This window comes from Aedes aegypti, chromosome 3, assembly GCF_002204515.2.
Source record: "Aedes aegypti strain LVP_AGWG chromosome 3, AaegL5.0 Primary Assembly, whole genome shotgun sequence".
In the NCBI taxonomy this organism is placed as follows: Eukaryota; Metazoa; Arthropoda; class Insecta; order Diptera; family Culicidae; genus Aedes; species Aedes aegypti.
Window position 1 is genome coordinate 50,238,691 of NC_035109.1, and position 26,209 is coordinate 50,264,899.

At 40.1% G+C, this 26,209-nt stretch overlaps 1 protein-coding gene across 1 annotated transcript; it reads left to right on the forward strand.

Moving 5' to 3' along the window:
* The first annotated feature begins 9,976 nt into the window (after window positions 1-9,976).
* On the forward strand, window positions 9,977-24,287 carry LOC5571228 (G protein-activated inward rectifier potassium channel 3). The gene is made up of 3 exons (XM_001653478.2): window positions 9,977-10,541; window positions 22,735-23,783; window positions 23,845-24,287. The coding sequence occupies exons 1-3, from the start codon at window positions 10,336-10,338 to the stop codon at window positions 24,057-24,059; spliced, it is 1,470 nt and encodes a 489-aa protein (XP_001653528.1). The 5' UTR covers window positions 9,977-10,335; the 3' UTR covers window positions 24,060-24,287.
* Window positions 24,288-26,209: the final 1,922 nt, after the last annotated feature.

The window sequence follows — 26,209 nt, forward strand, 5'->3', positions numbered from 1 at the left end:
TCCGAGAGCAGAAATAATTTGTGTACGTATAGCATGGGGGTACGATGCGCACTGTTTGCGGATATGTTCTACATTTCGATTTCATCATGTATTTGTCTAGATCCAAATCGAAACTCATAATTATTTTCCACAAAGTGAAACAAAGTAGCAGCCTTAATTGGATCCGAAAGCAAGATGCAGTACTCCTCTCAGGAAAGCACATCTACAATTGTTCGAGTGCACTTCGAAAACCATTAATCAACCTGAATTAAAAACAAATAAATTTAATTCAACCCCAAATTAAGTGATTGTCGTTAATATTTTAATAAGCAACCATCCACGTACTTTTTTATGGTTGGTCAGTTGGCTCTCCAATGACTTCTGCTACTAATCTGTGGCCAACGAATAGCGACTTCACCCAAAGAGAAGACACCATCCAATAAACAAACAACGGTTCGATTGCAATTCCGGAACCGGTCCAATTTCGCCCAACAGTTTTCGCGTACAACTGAAGTCATTATCGAGTTGGGAATCCAATCGGAGAGAAGAACGGCTTCTGCACTGGAATCGCCTCCGGATTTCGATTCCATTCAATTAACTCTCCGAATGGCGGTAGCTTCTGAATGCGATCGTCGCCGAGTTGTACGAGCAAACATGAAATTAATGTGCGACTTAATTCCAGGGTTTTATTCCTTGAGGAGGACGAATTTCGCCAGGCACAATGATTACATTGATTTCCGCCATTGTTTCAGCAGTTCTTTTACGCATCGATTTCCCGAAGGCTTGCGCCTTGTTGCGTTTCGACGACCAGATTTCAGAGTTCACTAATCAAAAACGTACCAACTAAAGAGAAAAATCAAACAAGCGTCGAATATCAGGGATTTTTTTCATTCCGTTTCTGTTGGTTTTAGCATACCAATTTGGTTGTTTCGAAAGAAGACTAAAGTTCCGTCAGAAATGAGACAGTCATTCCGAACGTCACTTAAGGCTTTCCTGCTTCGGCGATTGTTATCACCATTGCGGATGGTTGAAATTGATAGGCAATTGAGACGCTCCGGGCACACCATGCGTGACCATTGTTAATAAAATTAAATGCAATATGTGCTTACACACTCCAGTGCAAAGGTTTGGGTTCACCCTTTAAAAAACACACAAAAGTGTTTTGTTCATATACAGTCAGTGACAAAATTTAGTGAACAAATGCTGTTTTTCCATACAAATTTTAAAAACGGTGCGGCAATAGAATCATAATCTCAAAATCTTCGAAGAGAACTGGCAAACTTTTGGAGGAAAATCCAAAAGATATATAATATTAGCTGTTCGTACAAAAAATTTTCTGGTCTCGAAAGTTTTTAAAACAACCTAAAGCAAAAATCGTTGCGATCTTCTATATGCCACAATAAGTACTTCATATGTGTAGGTGAAGTTTATTTGAAACTTTTTTTATCTTATAAACAGGTAAATGAAAAGCACCTGTAAAACTACTATTTGCAATGTGTTGTTAAGAAAATATTAATAATAGCTAGATTTGGTTTTACCAAATAAGGATTTTAGTATTGTCGTAGTTTAATATCTACGACAATACTAAAATACTTATTTGGTAAAACCAAATCTAGCTATTATTAATATTTTATCAATGTAATGTTTGAGATGAATAAAAAATGGTTCCGTATTTGATCCAGACAAGTAGGTGACAAAATCGAAATGATGACGCATCCACCACGACTAAGTTGGAGATTTGCCGGACGAGTCAAGTGGTCCTCGACCGCAACCGATTGGCCATTGCTATGACATCAAAATGCGCTTGTCTCGCTGACTGGAAGATGCTTCCCCGGTTTCGAATTTCCACATACATTCGCTCCCTTTTTGCGATATGTGTGGCTCAGCCCAAATGGAGTGCGTACCTATGGTTGAATGCTGTAAGAGCTAAACCATCCCAGCACAATCATCACCGAAAAATTACTTGGGTGGTCGTGGACAACAAAAAGACACACCCGGCTTATGGTGTGGCCAACGGTTATTCGGCTAGTGCGGATTGGTTTTGTTATTTCAATGAGATTTTCGAATATGTCACTTTGAAAATAAGATGAATGTTTATGCTTGATACAGCGAACTCTCCTAAGTTAATCTTTAATTTATTTCGATATGTTAGCCCAGTTGTTGGCAAACGCGATGTAAACTTTGTTTACGTGCACTGTTCTATTTATGCCAATTTTCTCATATTAAGTAAACTGCCCATAAAAGCATAACTGTCCCTTATTGATTTTCGAACAACGTTGGGCGAATTTGACCAGAACATCGATGTTACTGAATCGATTCAAAATCGATATGATGAATCGATTCGCAGATTTAATCGAATTCTTTGAATCGACGTTTTGGAATCGATTGGATTTTCAAGTTCAGATTAAAATTTGCAAAAACAAGGTCTCAAAATAAGATCAAATGTAATGGCATTTGATAATTACAGTCGACTCTCCACATCTCGATATTCCACATCTCGATATCTCTCCCTATGTCGATGAATTTTTCGGTCCCTTCATTCTGCATACATTTTCACTCTCCATATCTCGATATCCTCCTTATCTCGATATCTCCCTATCTCGATGTGGTTTTCGTTCCCAATTTTCTCTCCGCATATCGATATGGCCATTGTCAAAGGTTACTAGACTAGATTTTAGAGATTCAAAACGATTTGCGAAGACGAAATGACATCTGTTTGTTTTTAATTTTCCTGGTAACGGAGTGATTTTCAATCTAGTATTCGTTATAAATTGGTTCTATGTCTCGATCTCTCCCTATCTCGATGGTCCCTTCTATATCGAGATGTGGAGAGGCGACTGTAACTTCCTTCAATTAAAAAACGTTTGAAATAAAAAAATATACATTACTACTTAAAGGCTGATTCGAAACAAGGTTTTTGGTTCATCAACTCATTAAAAATATCTAATTAACTTCGTCCTAATGAATCGAAACAATAAATCGAATGGAGAAAATCGATTCACTAGATTTTGAGTCATCCTAACATCGATTCAAAAAATCGATTAATCGGAACGAAAAAACTCGATGTTTTGTCACATCGATTTTAAATCGAACGTCGCTATTTTCGAACCAACGCGTTTTTTCATTACAACATGCATGTTTTAATATATACTTTACTATGAATATTAAAATAAACACACGTTGTTTGAAAATATTGTGGAAAAATTTGAAGTTATGGTAGTCCCATTTTGAAAAAAGGCATAACAGTCTTTATAAGTACATCTTAAATAAGAAGCACTTTCTTGCTCTTACCGTTTTTGGGTACTGGATCTACTGGAGAAAAATCCACTGAATCGTCACACTTCGTTATTTCCACTTCCGGTGAATAAGGACATAATTGTTATTGCTCCAAGTGATCTCACAATTGCTTGTCACTTTCCTTACAGAACATTTACCACACAATTCCTTTCACGAGAACGGTGAACGTCTGGCATGGTGCTGGTGTATATTCTCGTGAGCTCAGACTGAATCAGTTTTACTGACTTGGTAGACACTGAAGACAGGCGGAAGTATTTGGTCTGGGAGTGCAATCAGCACTTCAACAGCGCGTAATGGGAAAAGTATTCTTCTATTCAGATAGTCAGGCTGCTGTAAAAGCTCTTGCTTCGGCCAACTCAAGGTCGAGGCTTGTCAGCACTTGTCGAACTCAAATTGAATAACTGAATTCAGTCAACTCTGTAAACCTTGTATGGATACCTGGCCATTCTTCCATCGCTTGAAATAAATTGGCTGATGAGCTAGCTCGCGATGGAGCATCGCATAACTTCATTGGCCCTGAGCCAACTATTCCAATTTCAAAGTGCTGGGTGAAGCTTCAGATAAACTCTTGGGCGGCAACTTAGCACAAGCAATATTGAAATAGTTTGGAGTCGTGCCGTCAAACAAAATTGTACATTACCGAGCCTTCTGCAAGGATGGCGAAGTATTTTACAAATCTGTCAAAGAAGAATTGCAGTCTCTTGGTCAGTACGTTGATAGGCCACTGCCGACTCAACTATATCATGGCAAATATTCAGCGTGCTGTCTCGTTCGTGTGTTATAGCTGCAACTCCGATTATGGAACTTCGTATCACCTGATATGTAACTGCCCAGTTTTTGCGCAAATGCGATTCCAATTACTTCGTAAACACTTATTGAGTGAAACTGAATTCAGAACCCTGAATCTTCAGGACCTTCTGTTATTCTTAACCCGCTGTGGTAGTGAGCTATAAGGCTCTCTTTACGCTCAAGCGTTTTGCAGTGCCCTTTTTCAGGGCGCTGTTCGAACTTACACACTAAGCCTGCTCAACGCAGCGCATGTGTAAAAACTACACAGAATGAGGCAACCAATGCAGGACTCTCTGGCTGAGTGAAAATTCTGTGTAAGTCGCACTCATGTTGTGTGTAGCCGATGTGTTGGCCTTTGGCTGTGCGGGGATCGATGGAAATGGAACTGTCAGTCATCTCCCGCGCGGCAGCAAACATTTGGCCGTTGGTAAGATGGGGAGTTTTCTGTGATTTTTTCAGGCGAAAAGCCGGAAGATGTTCGCAAATGTGGAAGTTTTTTCCCCATTTGCTTCCGCTTCGGCTATTCGAATGAAAAAATCTCTGAAAACTTGAAAATTTGAATGTTTTTTTTAATGTTTTCAGAAGCAAAACAAAAATGGAAGCGAATTCCGCATTCCAAGCGTTCCTCCTCTGTGCACATTTCACTCATTCGGTTTGTTTTCTACCGTTTGCACAAAACTGTGTACAGCCCCCTTTGCACAGAATCTGTGCTGCATGAAGAGAGGCTGATTTCGTGCACTCGGCACTCATTTCTGAGCGTGACAAGTTTAGCGTGCATGGAGCAACATTCTCTCATTTCGCTTACACGCTAAACTTGTCACGCTCAGAAATGAGTGCCGAGTGCACGAAATCAGCCTCTCTTCATGCAGCACAGATTCTGTGCAAAGGGGGCTGTACACAGTTTTGTGCAAACGGTAGAAAACAAACCGAATGAGTGAAATGTGCACAGAGGAGGAACGCTTGGAATGCGGAATTCGCTTCCATTTTTGTTTTGCTTCTGAAAACATTAAAAAAAAACATTCAAATTTTCAAGTTTTCAGAGATTTTTTCATTCGAATAGCCGAAGCGGAAGCAAATGGGGAAAAAACTTCCACATTTGCGAACATCTTCCGGCTTTTCGCCTGAAAAAATCACAGAAAACTCCCCATCTTACCAACGGCCAAATGTTTGCTGCCGCGCGGGAGATGACTGACAGTTCCATTTCCATCGATCCCCGCACAGCCAAAGGCCAACACATCGGCTACACACAACATGAGTGCGACTTACACAGAATTTTCACTCAGCCAGAGAGTCCTGCATTGGTTGCCTCATTCTGTGTAGTTTTTACACATGCGCTGCGTTGAGCAGGTTTAGCGTGTATGCGATCTTCCCTCTTCAAGGGACCCCGCTCCTATTTTCTTCCATCTTTCCCTTCCCTTTCCTCTCCCATCGGCTAGATGATGAAATGGTCGGCGTTAAGTCAGAGTGTACCAAGTGACATTTTTCATATTTTGAAAAAAATGGGTTTGAAGTCTAACGCTCTGTAATTTTTGAACTCATTTAAAATTTGGTTAAATATTTCTACTCATTTTTGTGTTACATTCAAACAATATAATGTGAAGTGGTAATCATGAAAAATCATAATCCAAACCTCTGATAGAACGATTTTCTGATGGACTATGTGTACTTGGTCCACTCAGACTGAACTACAGACCACCGTTCAGTGAGTTGGTTCACTCTGACTGAACAATTTCTAGGAAAATAACAATCATTCAATGCTTGCATGGTCAAACTGGGTGCATATCTCTATAAAACAGATTATCAAGACCCTTCAATACCAGTATCGTCAATACTTCAATAATCCATATCGTCAATACTGAAATCAGTGGTTATTACTAATCTTTCCCATGACATAAATCGTTAAACAAAGTTGACTTTTCGTCATACAAAATTATGTAAAATTATTTGAAGCATAAGTTCATTCCAAAACACTCATCTCTCAAAATTTGAACTTGAAAGTGATAACATAATTGACTATTACTTTGTTATTCGACAAACAAATTTGAGTTCTCATTGTTGTTATGTTGACTGTTAATTCAGAATTCAGCCAAGGTGATACCGAAATCAGTTATCAAATTATGAAAACCAGGTAACAAGATGTGTTATCATTTTCCTATTCAACTTTGCTCGGGTTTTCACCCGACTTGACCCATTGATCTTCAGTAACCCGGATACAGGAACATTTTTGGGATTTTCCGGCCTCTTTTGAACAGGTTCCGGGTCATTTGGCCGAATGCCGTTTAGCCGAACCCCATTTGACCGAAAGGGTCATTTGGTCGAATGCAGTTTGGCCTAAACTGAAAACAATAATGAATTACAGTTAGCATGCATTTGTAATAAATTTCTACATTTCTACAACGCTGCGGAACTTTTTCTACGGGAGGGGCATATTGTCCGGTTTGTTTTGGAACGTCAAAATTTGGACCGTTTACAGAAAACGTCTCGTACTCTTTTTAGAAGCTTCCTGGCAAGAGAAAGTAGCGTGCAGAGCATGACCAACTAAGTAAATAACACTTTGACACCAAAAACTATAGAAGTAATGCATTTGCCAACCCGTAACGCGGGTAGAACACCTTTTCGAGATGCGTTACGAGGTAAGATCCACCGTATTGTACTCTTGTTGTGTCTGTTCTTGTGAATATTTATAAGTTACGGTCGGAAGAGTATAAGAGAGTAACAAGCCACTAAGACCCACCTATTTGTCCTAGATGATGAGGAGGTCGAAGTGTAAAAATGGCTCAATCAGCATCTGAGGTTGGTTTCAACTCATGAGACAATTTCTTTCCGAGTTCAAGAGTTTATCTTTCGATATCTAGGAGGGAAACGATTCCGAATCAGTGGAGTAGCAGACCTCTTAACTTCTAAAATAAGCATTTTGTTTCAAGGAATCTAAATGTCTCATGCGATGAAACCTGTTCGTAGTTTCAAAAAACGACTTTGAACCTTATAAGTAGAAGCAATAATTTGATACGTTAGAGTACCGATGCATGGTCAAAATCAGTACCATTCAAACAGCTTAGTGGCCGAACCTAATCAAGGGGCGCGCTTTTGAGAGTGCAATGGTGACAAACTGTTTTCTCCAAAAGGTATAAACAGCGGTATCTTTTTCTAAAGAGGCTCTATGCAAAACGGTAAAGAATGACATTTGTATAAAAAACAAGTAAAGAAAGTGTAATGCAAATAACTATTATATCAGTATAACTACAAAGAACTGCCGATGATTTAAAGAAGGTGAAATTCCCAATTATAATATAAGCTCAATTATTTCCAATAATTATAGAACCAGTACAAATCGAAAAAATAGCTTATGTTTAAAACAAGGATGATTTCTGATGAAAATCACTCTAAACCCTTGGCAACCAAGAAAAAAAAACCTATCATCAGCTTAGAGTCTTGACGCGAGTACACAACTTCCTCCTGAATCTATAACTATTCTTTTAGAAAACTAATATAGCGACAAACATGATCTTCGGCCACATCAACAAATTAATTAGCTGATCAGTTATTGGGGCACACTTATGAATCCCACTCATCAGCGTTGAAGCAATATGATTTTTTTTGTTCGTAATTTGGCTAAACAGCATTCGGCCCAACGGCATTCGGCCAAATGGCCGAACTCCTTTGGATACAAGATATATGTGCGAGTGTAGTGACAAAAAAAAATGAAATCCGTTAAGGCGAAGTAGGCCGTCATTGAAATTTGTTCGCGTCGTTGATGATTGTTGCTAATTCATCTCACGATTTCGAATCATAGAAAATCAGTTGGGATTGCACTGACACAGCTGAAAAAGTATCAGCAAGCTGAAAAGTCATCATTGTTGCCAAAACGAATGACGGGCTACTTAGCCTTAAGCTGAGACGAGACTTGCGGAGACGATCTTCTTTCTCTGTGATTGCTGAGTTTTTTTTCTTATTCAACATCCTTCCTTAGCCGAGTGGTTAGAGTCCGCAGCTACAAAGCACAGCCATGCTGAAGGTGTCTGGGTTCGAATCCCGGTCGGTCCACGATCTTTTCGTGGAAATTACCTTGACTTCTCTGGGCATAGAGTATATCGTACCTGCCACACGATATACGAATGCGAAAATGGCAACTTTGGCAAAGAAAACTCTCAGTTAATAAGTGTGAAAGTGCTCATAAGAACACTAAGCTGAGAAGCAGGCTCTGTCCCAGTGAGGACATCATGCCAAGAAGAAGACCAGGATTGGCGGCATCCTTTGTTTCTTCACAATCGAAGAGCCTGGGCCAGAGGCTGCTGCGATTTGATGTACAGAAAATTTGTCTTAAGCATCGAAGTGATTGCTCAATTTGATGTAATTATCAACATTAACCATTTCACTCTTAAGCTAGGTATGCTGTTCCGCTCAAGAAAAGTAAAAATTTCTGCGCAAGAAATTTTTTGCAGTAAACTCCATTTGAATTGACAATTCTTTTTAACTGAGATAAAAAAAAATGTTTTTGTTGATCATTTCTTGCAAGAAATTTTCCAGGCATCGAGATAGACGATTACTTTTCTGTTGAATACTTTCCATTAAGGCGAAGTAGGTCGTCATTGAAATTTGTGCTGGATATCGATGATTGTGACCTGAGAGAGTGGAGACAGGTGGCTTAGGTTGCGAGCTCCCAAAATTCAAGGGAACCTGTCACCAACTGTCACTGGAAAACCACACATTCGAAGGGCTGAACGTGAAAAACCGTCAGAATTCAAGTAAACGTAATTGAAATTCCTAGGTGATTTTCGAAAATTTCACATTTAAAAAAAAATGAATAAATAAATATAGTTGTGCGTGCAAACTGATTTGATTTTTTATATGCATACCCTTATTCATAGTGAACAACAAAAACTGAATGTGATATTGACCAAAATAAGTTCATCTGACCGTTGTGTACAACTCAAGAATTTAAAAAAGAAGTCAAAGAAGGCCAGAAAACATGCCAACTGTCAGTGAGCTGTCTCCTCTCTCTCAGATTGTGACCAATCTGTCTCACAACTGCAAATTTCAGAAAACCACTTGGTTTTGCACTGACATAGCTGGAAAAATATCAGCATACTTTCTGCATGTAAGCGCAAGTAGTGGAATCAATATTACTTATGATGACTGAGTTTTATCACTTTGAAGTTGCAATCTGCAAAATCAACAAAAATGCTACCAAAACGAAACTAATTACCCCTTAATAGAAAGCGCTATGCAACATGCTTGATGTGCCCACTATGATTCGCCTACCGCCTAATTTAATATTCCCTAAAATTTGGAAAAAAATAACTTGTTTTCGAAATAATTTGTTTAACGGTCTCTTCTGCCCTTTCCCACTACCTGGTAGTATTCTGATTGATGCAGTTTTGATTAATAAAAATAAGCAAACAATCCCGAACACACCATTACATATAATTTTCCGATTCTTTTTACCACCGCATACCTTCCAGGTTGAATGTGAGCATCCCCTTCCAGACAGGAGCAAGAATTCATCGAAAGGTAATGACGTGACGTCCTCAACTGACGACCATTTCACAAGTTCTTCACTGGATATTCGTGATACGAGGTTTGTCGTATGTGTTCTCGTTTGATTGACCGCGCTTTGGTCAACAATGATAGATACGGTGATGAAATCACAGACAAACATACTTTGCACTATAACTATGTTAATCATTAATAACTCGAACGATCAAAAGCACGTACATCATCATCTAAAATTAAAACTTAAAGAGACTTTGTGTTAAAACAACAGTTTAGAAAAAGGTGTTTGAATAGTGTTGTCATGTCTATTTATCTGTAAAGAAACTACAAGCGATAAGAGTAGTTCATTCGCACCATTGAAAAACTCAGCGAAAACTCTCGCCACGCGCGTAACGGCGAGAGCTTTCACTGTCTTTATCACATCGCACAAGTTCACGAAACAAAGCTTATACGACACCGTGAAGTTGAGTGACAGATGAAAATCAAGTGAGACGAGTGGAAACGAGAGGCGAAGAACATCCAACAATTGCTTGAACTTGAAGCCGCCGCTAATCTAGACATCTCTCGCGCGCAATGTTTATTTGACCACGTTAATCCGGAGCGCAAACACACTTCAGGCGGAGGAACCATTGGCTGTGCTGATTAGCGCTCACTCAAACGGAAACGTACCTCTTTCCATACCAACTATGAGTCGGGTGTGCGGCCTAGAAGATGATGACCACCATCAGTTCAACTTGAGTTTCCGACACGCGCGCAGTTTCTTGAAGTCGCCCAGTAATGTACGCCAATCGGTGCAGGAATTTGAACCTGCCGCGGATCGATATCGAGGCGGCCTCGGATGCAGCCCAACAGCACCAGCAGCAAACCTTGGAGGAAACCAAACAGCTGCTGAACAGTGCCAGATCGGAACAGCTGAGTCCGGTGCCGAGCAGTGGAGGGCTGGGCAAGGGATCGAACTCTCCGGCCCGATCGCCCGCCAGGAGGTAAGACTTCTGGAGCAACAGTAGCAGTAGCATCATGTGTGGATTTTTTGATTTATGAGTTGAAGATGGCGGTTTCGTAAGCGTGTGGCCATCGTCGTCATCAAGTGTCACGTTCTACGAACGGAGAGCACTTCAGATTGTGCATCGTATATTTACGTCGTATTCGTCGTCATTGTCGTCGTTAAAGGCATTGTTTTTGCAGAAGGCTTGATGACACTGGGATTATCTTGTGTGGGAGGCTGGCGTGAACCGGTTCTAGTTAAGCATAGATAGGGCCTATTTAGGCAACGAAATAATGGCTTGTTAATGCTGTGTTCCAGATGGTATTGCCTCTGTTGCTTGATGAAAGTTATGTACTTTCGTCATCTCTTGCGAGACAAATCAAGCCGGGCCTCTAACTAAACAGTATTACTTAATCAAATCAATTGCAGTGAATTTCCAGTTCCAAAAAATTAACGTGTTCCTGATTCAATTTGAGATGTATTTTTGCAGTATACTGCCCTTATGATGAGGCCAAATTTTGGTTTGTTATTGAATCAGATAACTTCGCGTACCCTGCCTTTCTTTGGATTAATTGCAGATATTGCCAATCCCAATTGATGATTAAACAGGTCCTCGTATTCCAAACCATAGAACAGATATCAATACGATCAGAGCTATTTTAGTTCAAGAATTATTAAGGATGGTACACAAATTTTGTCACGCTAAATTTCAACTTTTTTTACCACTACTACTAGTATCCAAACAATCGGCAATTATTTTCAGTTGTCGACATCTTCATGATACCCGTAAGAAGAACATCTACAGGTGTCCAGATCTGTACGAGTGTCCAGCCCAAGCGTCACATCTTTTCAAACAATATAATGTGAAGTGAAAATCATAGAAAACATAATCCAAATCTCTAATAGAACGATTTTGTGACCGACAAAGTGTATTCGGTCCACTCTGACTAAACCAAAGAACATCGTTTAGTGATTTGGTTCACTTTGATGGAACAATATCTTGGAAATTAACAATCATTCACTTGCATGGTCAAAGTTAGTTCATATCTTTAAGACAATTAGATTTCAACATTAGTATTGTAAACTATAAACTATTGGGCTTTTATAGACAAGCCTTAGCCGAGTGGTTAGAGTCCGCGGCTACAAAGCAAAGCCATGCTGAAGCTGTCTGGGTTCGATTCCCGGTCGGCCCAGAATCTTTTCGTAATGGAAATTTCCTAAACTTCCCTGGGCATAGAGTATCATCATACCTGCCACACGCTATACGAATGCTAAAATGGCAATTTTTCGAAGAACGCTCTCAGTTAATAACTGTGGAAGTGCTCATAAGAACACTAAGCTTAGAAGCAGGCTCTGTCCCAGTGAGGACGTTAATGCCAAGAAGAAGAAAAAGAAGAAGGGAAGAGACAAAAAAACACGTCGGATCAGCTTAACAGCTTGTTTAGTAATGAACAATATTGTACCTAGGGTATCTACTTACTTACTTACTTATTTGGCTTTACATCAAATATCTTGATAAAGCCTCGCCAACAATAATTCGCCAGTTCATGGCTGCTTCTCTCCATACTCGACTGTGACCCACGCTCTCCAGGTCCTGGTGCACCTGGTATATCCACCTAGCTCGCTGCGCCCCACGCCTTCTTGTTCCGACCGGATTCGTAGCGAACACCATCTTTACAGGGTTGCTGTCCGCCATTCTTGCAACATGCCCTGCCCAGCGTATCCTTCCAGCTTTAGCTACCTTCACGATACTGGGTTCGCCGTAGAGTTGAGCGAGCTCGTGGTTCATCCTTCGCCGCCACACGCCGTTCTCCTGCACGCCGCCGAAGATCGTCCTTAGCACTCGGCGTTCGAAAACCCCAAGAGCTTGCAAGTCCTCCTCGAGCATAGTCCACGCCTCATGCCCATAGAGGACTACCGGTCTTATGAGCGTTTTGTACATCGTGCATTTGGTGCGGGGGTGAATCTTTCTTGACCGCAGTTTCTTCTGGAGCCCATAGTAGGCACGACTTCCGCTGATCATACGCCTTCGTATTTCCCGACTAACATTGTTGTCAGCCGTCAACAAGGATCCGAGGTAAACGAACTCGTCCTTCACCTCGAAGGTATCTCCGTCTATCGTAACACTGCTTCCTAGGCGGGTCCTGTCGCGCTCAGTTCCGTCAACCAGCATGTACTTTGTTTTCGACGCATTCACCATTAGCCCAACTCTTGTTGCTTCGCGTTTTAGGCGGGTGAACGAATCTGCCACCGTTTCAAATTTTCTCCCAATAATATCCATGTCGTCCGCGAAGCAAACAAATTGTCCGGATCTCGTGAAAATCGTGCCTCGACTGTTAAGTCCGGCTCTCCACATGACACCTTCAAGCGCAATATTGAACAGCAGGCACGAAAGTCCATCGCCCTGTCGTAATCCCCGCCGAGACTCGAACGAACTGGAGTGTTCGCCCGAGATCTTCACGCAGTTTTGCACACCGTCCATCGTTGCTCTGATCAATCTTGTGAGCTTCCCGGGAAAGCTGTTCTCGTCCATGATTTTCCATAGCTCTACGCGGTTGATACTATCGTATGCCGCCTTGAAATCGATGAACAAATGGTGCGTAGGGACCTGGTACTCACGGCATTTCTGGAGGATTTATCGCACGGAAAAGATCTGGTCCGTTGTCGAGCGGCCGTCGATGAAACCTGCTTGATAACTTTCCACGAACTCGTTTGCTATAGGCGATAGACGACGGAAGAGAATCTGGGATAGCACTTTGTAGGCGGCGTTTAGGATGGTGATTGCACGATAGTTTTCACACTCCAGTTTGTCGCCCTTTTTGTAGATAGGGCATATAACGCCTTGCTTCCACTCCTCCAGTAGTTGTTTCGTTTCCCAGATTCTGACTATCAGCCGATGCGGACAAGCGGCCAACCTGTCCGGGCCCATCTTGATGAGTTCGGCTCCGATACCATCCTTGCCAGCGGCCTTGTTGTTATTGAGCTATTGAATGGAATCCTTAACTTCCCCCATCGTGGGAGCTGGTTGGTGTCCACTGACCGCTGTGCTGACGTAGCCATCGCCTTCGTTGTCCTGACCTTCTGTGCCTCTGTTCTCAGTGCCATTCAGGTGTTCATCGTAGTGCTGCTTCCACCTTTCGATCACCTCGTCCGTTAGTGAAGATGCTCCCATCCTTACCCGGCACATTTCAGCTCGCGACACGAAGCCTTTGCGGAATGCGTTGAGCTTCTGATAGAACTTCCGCGTTTCTTGAGAACGGTACAACAACTCCATCTCTTGGCATTCCACCTGTTCCAGGCGGCGCTTTTTGTCCCGCAATAGGCGGATTTGTCTAATGAGGTGATCTTCAGGTGTATTGATATGGGAGGCTGTGCTGGAAACAGGTGCTACGAATGGTCATATTCTTGGAGGTGACAAAATCTATCAGTCAAAAGCCGTTTTCGTTCGTCAGCTGGTGGGCGAAGAAATGTCCAATCGATTGATCGGCCACTACGCGGTCACGCGCCTATGCATATCACCCATCACTATAAAATCTGTTTCCAACTCGTGTGTGTTGCTGCAGATCTGGTAGATGGTATGGTCGCCTCTAAGCGTTTGCACCATTGCAACGCTACGATTCTGAAACCTTCAGCACATCGGCGAGTATGCGTGTTGGCCCGATGAAGTTGACCTTTATCATTGTTTAAATTCATTTTCTTCCTCTTCGCTATTTTTTGTTTCTGTATCTCCCTTATTTGCTTTTGCTTTGACTTAACCACCGTGTGGTTAATCAGTTATGAAAGTGTTGGTATCCGAATTGTCTTTATTCTCGATATGATAGGTATGATTTCCAATTTCCGAAAACTGTGAACGAATTCCGCGCTTGGTCGCTGATTTTCCACTACACTTTCATCAAACTCATCTTCGCTTTCATTATCTGATAAAATTTCATCTGATATTAATAGGGTTTCTATGCTAGTAATGGACCCCTTAGTAGCTGAAATTCATTCTAGACGCATTTCCGCAATGATATCGCAGACGCATATACGTTTTGTGGAGTCTAACAACAAATTCAATGTCTTTACTTCACAGTACGTCTATGAAACATACAAAATCATTCGATTTTTCCAGCGAAATATGCATTTGAAAAACTGTTGTTCGAATGCCTATTATGGACCCTCCCGGGGTCCATAATAGGATTGTTTACAAATTTGACGTTGCGTATTATGGACCCTCCATTTGATTCCCATGTAATCCGGCTCGCTGCCGACGAGCCTATTATGGACCCACCTGGAAATGCGTATTATGGACCCTCTTGTGTGGTTTCATTTACAAAACTGTTCAAATATCTGTATTTATGCGTCTCAAACCAAATATTTTGCCTGAAACTGTTGACTAACAATGTAATCGAAGTTCCCCCGGTGGATTTTCATAGGAATAAAGTTGCTTTGAGTGTTAATTTTATGTTTTTCTGTAGGGGGTCCATAATACGCAAAGGGTCCATAACCGGCATCGACTCCCTACATGTTGATTTTGCGCTGAAAAGTTGTGGTAATAATATATCTTTCTCTATCTGGGCAGTCTCCGCATTTTGTTTCCGTACTAATTATTTCCAAAATTTCCAAAACTATCGATCGAAAACGATCGAGAGCTTGCAGGAGTGTGGGATGATCTTGAGGTCCGCTATTTGAGCGAATCACAGTGAAAAGTTTTTCTATGAAATCTTGTTTCATTTTGTAGGGGTTATTATGAAAAATAGGTCAAATTCGAATTTCAGGTGCTGATATAGACCTTTCAAAGAAAATATTGAAACAATAACGGCTTTTTGAAATAACTGAATGAAAAAAGAACATTAGAAAACAAGACTAAATAAAATGTAAATCATATTAAACGCTACTGGCAGGCAATGCCTGGATAATTTATTTTTTTTACTTATCTCGTTTATTTGGCAGGCTCGGGCGTCGTAGGGCATAACAGGCATAACATTTATAATTTGTATTTAATTTAACAAAATATGTTAGTTGGGGGAAGTTTCGAGATTAGGGAATATATTTATATAACAGGAAAGGGAAGGATTTTACGGGATTTCAAATCTTATAATGATACTTAAGCTACTTAGACTACTAAGTTGATGATCTGTAACGAAACTAAACAGAAACGGATTGTGGGAGACACGACTAGTAGAGGGCAATTTGAAGAGGAAAAACAAAGGCATGGAGCACACGACAAGCAAACTTGGATATTGATACGTCTTAAAAACAGGAAAATCGGATTCATATATTTCAAATTAAGGCCCACCACCACTTCCCTAACAGGATTCTGCTGCTTTCCTCGGATCCGGAGAACCTTGTGATCAAATTTAAATATCAAGACTCATAATTTTCTCGTTTCTTGCACGCTTCATTCATACAATGCAACAGAGAATGTTTGCTTATTTAACCCTCTAATACCCAGATTTTTATTTTCGATTTAAGTATTATTTTTCGTTATCTTAAATCGTTCTAAACACGTTTTGGGCATTTATTTATTTTTATTCGCAAATTTTTAAATCTTGGTTTTTGATTTTTATAATTTTTATTTTCAAACATCCTAGCTTTTTCATTTTTTCTTGAAGCCTTTTCTAGTTATTGATTTTTGGCAATAATAAAAATGTAAATTGTTACGGTATTTTTAAACATATAAAATTTTTAATTTTTTTTCGAAGCGTATTTTATTTTCCGTGTTACTAATGGAAAACAGGTTTGATTTTTTTTTTTATACCACCAGGCTCTTCTTTTGTGAGAGGTTAATCGTAGAAAAATATAAAAGGTACGATTTTTCATATTACACGTTGAATGAAGCCCAGGCATTTGTACGTTATATAAGAATTCAATTTTTCAAACAATTTCTAAAAATACAAAAATGTTTCAAAAGTCATAAAAAACTTTTCTTATATGCGTGTTATGAGTCAAGGTATAAACCAAAAATAAAATCATTTTGATTTCCGAGCTACGAAAAAATACACAAAATTCCAAAGTGCACCCCGTCTAAAGGCGGGGTTGGGTATTAGAGGGTTAAAGATCAGTTTTATACACAAAGCGAGCGATATTTTAGAGAAAATTGACACAATTTCCATTATATTGCTTTCAGTCATTATTTTAAATTATTTTAGCATTGTAAGAGCACGTGCGAGAAACTTACGATCGAATACAAATGGATTTGTAACAAAAATATTTCATGAAAAATTTCCAAACTTTTAATAAAAACTCTAATTTATAAACTAGCAACACACGGCCAAGCCAACACCAAAGTGCCCTGTTGCAATCCAACTCAACGATGTGAAAGTAGGCCTTTGCCAAAACGACCAATGAGAAGTGGTCTTTTTTGACAGGCAATTGGTTTCATTTTTGTACTTTGACCTGACACGTCTTGTCTTAGATAATAGTCAGCTTGGCGCACTTGGCGCACTTTGGCGCTCTGAAGGCACAGCATAAAACAAAGATGTGCCAACGAAGTGTGTAGGTGACACTAATCGATTGAGAAGCTATTCATGTTTTTTCAAAAGAAATGTCACCATAGCACCTTATATTCTGATTGAATATATTGCGATTTCAGAGAAAACTTTCCGTTTTACGGCTCAATGGAAAGCTACCGCAGCTGTCACATCACTGATTTGTACTGGTAAAGCATCAGTAGGTTTCAATGATACCTTGGATACCGTCTTGATGATTGTTGTTTGATGGTGTTTTTCATAGCGCTTTCTCTTTCAAGCATACTATGATTGAATGGTTTGCTTCAATGATAGAATGATTTCGAAGCCTGCGGTAGAACTTTGACAGTTGCGGTAGAACTCGGCGGCTACCGCAAAACGGAAAATTTTCTTAACAACCGTAATAAACTATTCAAATACGCATCATTTTACTTTTTCCAATTAAAACTAAAATTAAATGCATAGAAAAGTATAACCCTTTTCTCATGTTTGTCCGAAATGATCGAAGGTACAAGAGAAAACTAGCAATTTTCATCAAGTCTGCCTTGATTGTCGTTGACAAGCTGGAGTTTTCTTGCAGTTTGAAAAAACTTTGTGTTATATTTCGTGTGCAGTGTCTGTGCCATCCACCCACGTCGAGATATCTTTCGTTGGACTGTCTTGGGAAGCCATGTTGTCGTGATTTAGTTGTTCGCCCGTTACAACATCATGTCAAGGATTTTAAATTTTCCTCCCACTTCTGGCCAGTCTAACGATGGCGCAGGCTGCCCCAAGGTATTTAAAAGTACAGATACAGCAATCTAATCAGTCACTGGAAGCGGGGAGTGGTGAACCGAGAGGGGGTAAAAAGTGACAGCTGGCGAGTCGGTGGGCTGGTCGATATGTTTGTGTATTTTGCCCTCCAAGAGTTTCCAACGTATCTATAGAGATGTTTATGTTATTGAAAATTGTTGCGTATGACTTGGGAAGGTAAGTGGGATGAAATTCCTATGTTTCATTGAATATAAAAAACGGTTTTATTCCAGATGCCATCATTTTGTGCCGATTTCGGAAATACGGCTGTGAACACCAAACACCGTGGTGTTTAACGCTAGTTTTAGTTACTACTCTGAAAGATTCCGTACACGGATGTTTGATATCCGGGGGAAATACGTCATTCAGGTATTGAGATTAATATTCACCTTGTTGCAAATGGTTTGTGCTACATACACTTGCTTTTCTTGTGTTATCCATTGTAGGGCTTTTATTATCGGCTTTCGGGAATCACTCTCAATGGACCCTGAACGGACGTGCACCTATTGCTTGGTAGGTGAAATAAGATAAAATATGAAACGGGTGAAGAGAGCCATTAGAACAGCAGAACGAATGACGCAGGCAATATAGTGGTTTAGTTTAGAAAAAGATTATGTAAGTGATGGATGTCGTTGAAAATAAATAAAAAAGGGAAGTGAAAAGGAGTTTAATAGAAATTAAAGTGTTTGTGTTCTATTCAACCGAAATTAAAAGGGGTCGAAATCCAATGAGATGACGATATGATTCTAGAAAGCCTGTGACTCGACCTCAGGGTTGTTTTTCAAGGTCGTCTCATGATGTTTCTGTACACACAACGCACCCAACAAAACAAACTGGAGAGAGGAAAAAGTTGAAGTGATTTCATGGCATGCTGGGGCTATTCCATGAAAACAAAGTGGCCAGGTGTCAAAAGCTTTTGCAATATGGCGGATTCAGCAATTTGACACATTGCATTACCTCCCTTATAGATACCTTGGGCTGCCCTGTCCCGTAAAACCGTAGCAGGCCTTAGAGTACGTTCCAAATTCGACGCCTGGTTGTTCCAACTGAACGGGACTAGGCTAAGATGCCATAATATGACTTGCGCCGATTCGGCTATGATTTAAGGACTATGTCAACCCTAGCAAAGCCTCCCTGCTTGCATAGCTAACCATCCCGGTCAACCAGTCAGCGAGTTTCGATAGCGATCGATACCGATCCGTTTTGAATCTTTGGCGATCGCCATCGTTGGACAAAGATCTATAAAGAAATCGGAGGACTGGTTGGTCGGGATGGGATCCCAAAGGCGACTATTCCAGCGGAGATGGATCTTAGGGGGAACGGTTCTTAGGGGGACCCATAAGAGATGATCCATCAAAACAAATAACCTGCGGAATGTGAAGGAGAGGCTTTTGGACCCATCAGTGACCGGCTAAGGTTCGCAAGAAAGGAGGTGACCAACATCAACTTGAGTGGAAACAGTGTGTGCAAAAGCCTAGATACTGTGATGGCAGCAGGCACTGGCCGCTCCAGTGCAACAGTGCCGGGGATCGCAATAGGGAGTACCTCCAGAAAATGCAGGTGGCTGCTGAGCAACTCGATGTGATCATCGAGTTTGTTAAGAGTAAAAGCAATATCAGCAAGGACTTGGAAACAAGTCTGCTGAAAATGCGACAATCAGTCCTAACTGCAAAGCAGGATTATGAGAAAGGCAAAAATACACTAAGTCGTGTCAGGCTGAAGTATTTTCATTCACAGTCAACGCGAATATATCAGATGATATTATTCAAAACGCAATGCGAAAGATGGGACCTTTCGAGGATGAATACGTGGCGAAAAGACGCATGGTTTCTAAGGAGCGGTTACACAGAAAATGACGACTTTTTTCCCAAATTTCATTTTAGTATTTTTTGATTTGGATGAAATTTTGCACATGCTTATGCCCAAAAATGCCTTTTTGCATCATCGGCTCGTTATTTTGACTCTAGCCTTACTTTCGAGAAGGGCCTAAGAAAAAAATCCTTAATAATTTTCAAAAAATTATAACTTAGAAACGGTTTGTCCGATCAGTTTGGTGCCTTCCGCAAAGTTTTAGGTTATTGTTGGGACTATCTGGAAAAAAATAAACACTGTAAAAAAATGTTGTAATTTTTTATATATCGAAAATAAAGCTTAAAAATCAACTTTTTTGTCCATGATTTCTCCATCTTGACCCACTGTGCAAAAGACTTCATTTTTTGTCTACTTTAACATATAAAAAATAAAAAAAAAAGTCACAAATACGATTTTTGAGAAAATTGATTTTTAAGCTTTATTTTTGATGTATAAAATATTACAACATTTTTTTTTTTTTTACAGTGTATATTTTTTTTCCAGATAGTCCCAACAATAACCTAAAACTTTGCGGAAGACTCCAAACTGATCGGAAAAACCATTTCTAAGTTATATTATAATGACCGAAAATTGAAAATTATATCATAATTTTGTATTCAAATCGCTGTATCTTTAAAACGGTAAAAGTTAGCCTGATTTTTCGGTATGCCTTTTTTGTTGTAAATTTTGCGTACTTTCATAAAATCGAGTTTAAAAATATTTAATAAGTTTATTATGACCATTTTCAAAAATTCACCTATTTTCAAAAAATCATAACTTTTTTGTCCATGATTTCTCCATCTTGACTCACTGTGCAAAAACCTTCATTTTTTGTCTACTTTAACATATAAAAAAATAAAAAAAAAAATCAAAAATATGATTTTTGAGAAAATTGATTTTTAAGCTTTATTTTCGATATATAAAAAATTACAACATTTTTTTTTTACAGTGTTTATTTTTTTCCAGATAGTCCCAACAATAACCTAAAACTTTGCGGAAGGCACCAAACTGATCGGACAAACCGTTTCTAAGTTATAATTTTTTGAAAATTATTAAGGATTTTTTTCTTAGGCCCTTCTCAAAAGTAAGGCTAGAGTCAAAATGGCGAGCCGATGATGCAAAAAGGCATTTTTGGGCATAAAGAAAGCATGTGCAAAATTTCATCCAAATAAAAAAATACAAAAGTAAACCGACATTCGAACTCAAATGGAACCGCTCTAAGGGGAAAGTGTTTTACGCGGCTGTCCTCCAGGGGGAAACGCTGGCACGAGCCAAACTCCGCGAACAAGAGGACATGTCAATAGCGGAGAGGCCAACACCATGTCGACGGTCAAGAAAGCCAAGAAAAAAAGAGTCACCAGAACCAGGCAGAGCTTTCATAGGAAACACTGGCGCTTAGCAATAGTAACCCCTGGATACGAATTGGAAAGAAAAAAGTAAGCAGAAAACCGGAAATCCAAGGAGAATCCTAAACCGAAGACAGTAAAACGTAGGAACTTAGGCGAGGCCCACGTTACCAAAACGGAGGCGAAATACGCCAAGGTTTTGAAGGCGAGAAGTTATTGCCATTGGGTGCAGATGTGCGGAGCATAAGGCGAAGAGCATAAGGATTGGTGCAATAATCCTAGTTTTAAAGAAAAATGCAAAGCCGAAGGATTGCAGGTCCATGGCGACGAGGCTGATGTGAGATCCCTGACTGCAGAAGCAACTTTCAAGTGTAAAAATCTAGATGAATAATCACCGATACAGCGGAGGTCTTGGCTGCCCTCGAAAAGCAGTGGCCAACCGCAATCTTCGGCACTGATGGCGATAACTAGTAAAAAGAGTGTATGAGAGCCCAATTATGGCGATACTTTGAAGGCGGTTTGTTCACATTTTTTGTTCTGTCATTATTTTAAAAAATTGTGCAGAATTACAAGGATTCTTCAATCATACTGTTGGCGACACAGCTCCACGTTTGGCAACCCTGCAAACAATGAATCGCTTATGCGAAACGGAGAGAACGGAGCCTATATATACCACACGAAGGCGACAATAGAATGTAGCGAAAGTCATAGCTATAGTGCACGTGCCTAAATGGTCTATGGAATAAATTGCCAATATTTACTTTATGATTCTTCAAATTACTAAATTTAACAATACTGTGTAATAAGTACAAATAGTGAACTATGAAATCGGTTGTAGTTCAGTAGTAATTGAGGATACTGTGGTTTGCTGATGGTTTGGTTGAGAGAAATTGTATTGTAGGTTAGAAAGTGAATTGTTTGACAGATTACAGTAACCTAAAGATTAAACTATATCTCTATAGCAATCCCAGGCACCAGTATTAAACCGTTATTCTTGCCGTACGTCGGCGAGTATGATTAACGGACTAAGTATGCTATTATTTCTCCTTTCATAAACCCCTAACTGATCATCTTATCATTTATATAGAGTAAACTACCATAAAAGTAAACAAAAGGGAATATTGCACACAAAAAGAATCGGCGTTTTTGTTATTCTCGAACACATACGTTTAAGATTCGTTTTTTGAATTTTCGATTTTGTTTCCCAAAATCGCGAATTGGGATGGCAAGGTGTGCTCATTAATAGTGTTATGTAACATATTTTGAGTTTTCACTACATTTCGACTCCTTTTAAAAATGTATTTGCTTCCATGGTTAAACTGCGATAAACAGAAATAATTTCAATTTAACACAACATTTCTGGAAAAAAAATCTTCATAACTAATTAGCGTTGGTTTTCCGACCGTTCTGAATGGTATTTGAGTTCATTTCGTGCAAAAAATCGATAGTCCATAGTTGGTACACTTTTATGGCGAATGCTAGGAACAATTTTCTGGAGTGTTTAGTCGATGTAACCGTTTAATTTATCTTATTTGCATGACTTCAAACTAGTAACTCACATCAACAAGTCACGCCTACGTTTAAAAAACACGGTTAAAATCTTATTTTGATCTATTCCGGTAACATATTGCGTCCATATGAGTACCTAAACCTATCCTAGTTATACGGTCATCAATTCTTATGCTCATTTCCTGAGCATTGACAATGAAGCAATGATTAACATTCTATCTTATATTCTTATCCCACCTCACAGATTGAAAGGCTGCCGACCAAGCGTATTCGTCAACCGAGCCCACAAGCGAGCGGTGTTCAAGAATGGATCGTGCAACATAGCTTCCGTCACCGGTTCTAATCGTCACCTGCGCTTCCTGGTGGACCTATTCACCACCCTAGTCGACGCCAGGTGGCGCTACACGTTGATGGTGTTCGCCTTGGGATTCATGGGCTCGTGGCTGTTTTTCGCTCTACTCTACTGGTTCATCTGCATGGTACATGGTGATTTGGACGAGGAAAACCTCCCTCACAATCAGGAAGCAACGGGATGGAAGCCTTGTGTCACCAATATCTACTCGTACACTTCGTGTTTCCTGTTCTCACTCGAAACGCAGCACACTATCGGTTATGGCAATCGCGCCACCACCGAGGAATGCCCTGAAGCTGTGTTCGTTATGAGCCTTCAGTCCATACATGGTGTCATGATACAAGCCCTTCTGGCTGGTATCATATTTGCTAAGATGACTCGCCCTAAAAGCCGATCACAAACACTTCTGTTCTCCAAGTGTGCCGTGATCTCCTTGCGGGACGGCGAGATGTGTCTGATGTTCCGCGTTGGGGATCTACGCAAGAGTCACATCATCGGAGCCAACATCCGGGCGCAGTTGATCCGAGATCGTATGAGCCGCGAAGGTGAGAACATGCCCCAGTACCAGAAAGAACTGACACTATCCGTGGACGGATGTGGATCGGATATGTTCTTCATCTGGCCCCAGATCGTGGTGCATCGAATCAACAGCGATTCGCCTCTCTGGGAGCTAAGTCCATTCGAGCTGCTGCACGAGAGATTTGAGATCGTGGTGGTTCTGGAGGGAACCATCGAGTCTACCGGCCAGAGTACGCAGGCTAGATCCAGCTATTTGAACACGGAGATCCTATGGGGTCGTCGATTCGAACCGGTTCTGTGTTTCAGCAAGGAAAAGCAAAGCTACGTGATCAACTTTTCCATGTTCAACGATACCGAGCCGGTCGAAACGCCCAACTGCTCGGCCAAGGAGTTTGCCGAGGGACTCAACTACAATAGTAACGGTACGTGTATCCTTAACTTAATATCCGATTCCTCTGGATTCATTTCATGCTTCATTTTCAGAAAACCTCCTGGACAAACCAACGTTCGAATTCGGCAGCCTGGTGGAAAAGTTGGAACAATATCACGTCGAGAATGAGCAGAATCATCAACGACCGCTGAAATCGGCATTGAAGAGCGACAAAAATGGATCGCCCATTCGGCATCAGGGGCTGGCGAACTCCGACAGCAAAAACGAGATTGTGGCGATCTACGGTGGTGAAAGTACGGTGCTGTGAGGTGGGATCTGTGTGCAAATTCACCACACTACTGGTGATAGGCGAATGATTGCACAACATTATTGTAGTGTAATGCGGTGAGCATAAGAGCAGGAGCAAGTAATGATAAGTGATCACGACGATCGATGTCGGTCGATCGACCGATTATGTGGTAAAAATATTAAAATAGCTATACATTATATTATAATGTTATGCCGTGTGAAATATAATTCTTACGAAATTCCATTATTAATTAGTAAATTAGTTAGCCTCAATATATAGGAGGGCCACATATCGTACGGCCTGCAGCTTCATTTTATGCGGCTCGTGTACATTTGGAAGACTTATGTCATATCCGACCTCCGTTGACTGCTCTGGAAGTCAGTACCAAATCCAGGGGCAAATTGATCACTGGGGTGAATTTGATCAGGTCGATACCAAAAAACATTTCCTCTCAAGGTTTCGTTGGCACCACAGACATTCTATGGATTCTAGATTATAGATGTCTAATGTTGATTTTAGTTCAATTTAGGTCCAGTTTTGCATATTTCTACGCAAGGTGTAAAAAATACAGTTGGAAATGTCGGTGCTATGCCTACATGCCAACTTTGAGTATTTAAAATGTTGTATAAGCTTAAGTATGAATTACTGAACTCAGTTTAGATATCATACAGTATAGAAAGTATAGGTTGTTGCTCATAAAACCGTTTATTCACAAATAATGTGCTTATTTCAAGGGAATTGCCTACATTTAGGCGTATTAGGCAGATTTGCAAGTAGATTTAAGGTTTAATATTGCAATAAAACTGTTAAACTCTCGAGTTGTAAGAATTTTGACAACATTTTCAGGTTCAGAAGACCCAAATTTAGTAGATAGGGAAATTTTTCATTCTTAATCTCGCTTTGATCAATTTCGCCCCCGTGTGTTATTTTTATTATTCAAACGTGTTTTAAAAATATTTCCAGGGCACAGAAAATTATGAAACTTTAGGTTCTGGCTCAAATTTCAACGTAGAATCAGAATATGCAAGAAACTGGATAACCCTTAACAAGCCAATTCCAATATACGTGCGGGAACGAAGCGGTCATCCATGCTCATGCTGCAGAGCATATCTAGGCCAATGGAGCGATTTAGAAATTTTCTCTTACATCCTACCAAAACAAATTACGTGTCTGGCTGTTTACATTTATGCGATGCCTAATCCTCTATCGATTCACACCGACAGATTTGTCTAAAACGATTGTGCTACTCTTTCCCGAATGTCGGTTCCCCGAATTCCAGTTCCCCGAATGACCCGTTTCCCCGAATGCCATTTCCCCGAAAAGTGGAGCAGTTCAAATAGCTGCTATACTAGTTTTCAGTGGCAGGATGGTGAATTAGAAAGAACGTAAACAATCACAAAAAGGAGATATTTGGTCATTCTCGACTGTACACATATTGCCTTAAATTCTAAGGACGGTAAAATTCGTAAGTACCGCCAACCAAATATAGAAGGGTGCATATCAGATGACCAGTGCGTTCACCATCCTAAAATGTATAAATTATATGACAAATATGAGTGCCAAAAACTTTTTGGGGAAGTGGGCTATGGTATCTCACCGTTCCGGTTTCCATGTATTGTATGTTTATTTTATTGTTGTTATGTATTTATCCTTTTTTTATCTAGTTACGATTATAGTTGTATTTGTACTCACTTCTTTCGACAACAAGTTAGACTCTAATACAATTAAGATAGATTCTGATTTATGCAATTGACGATGGAATTATTTCAACATCTTCTCGGATATTCAAACACAATGCGAACCAGCACATAAATATTAGCCACAGCTCTTGAGGGTTAAATATACTTTCATAGCTGCCTATTTGCCTTTTCAATGCTCTGGACAGCAAGTTAATTTGCTCCAAACTGACTTGCGAAAATTGACTCGCAATAAGTCAAAATTTTTTGTCATTGGTGACTTTAATGCCAAACATCGGTCATGGAATAATTCTCAAAGTAATTCCAACGGCAGAATTTTATTTGTTGAGTGCTCTTCAGGATATTTCTCAATTCAATACCCTGATAGCCCTACATGTTTTTCCTCTTCTAGAAATCCATCTACGATTGACTTGGTCTTAACCGACTCTAGTCATCTTTGTAGCCAATTAGTTACTCATGCTGATTTTGATT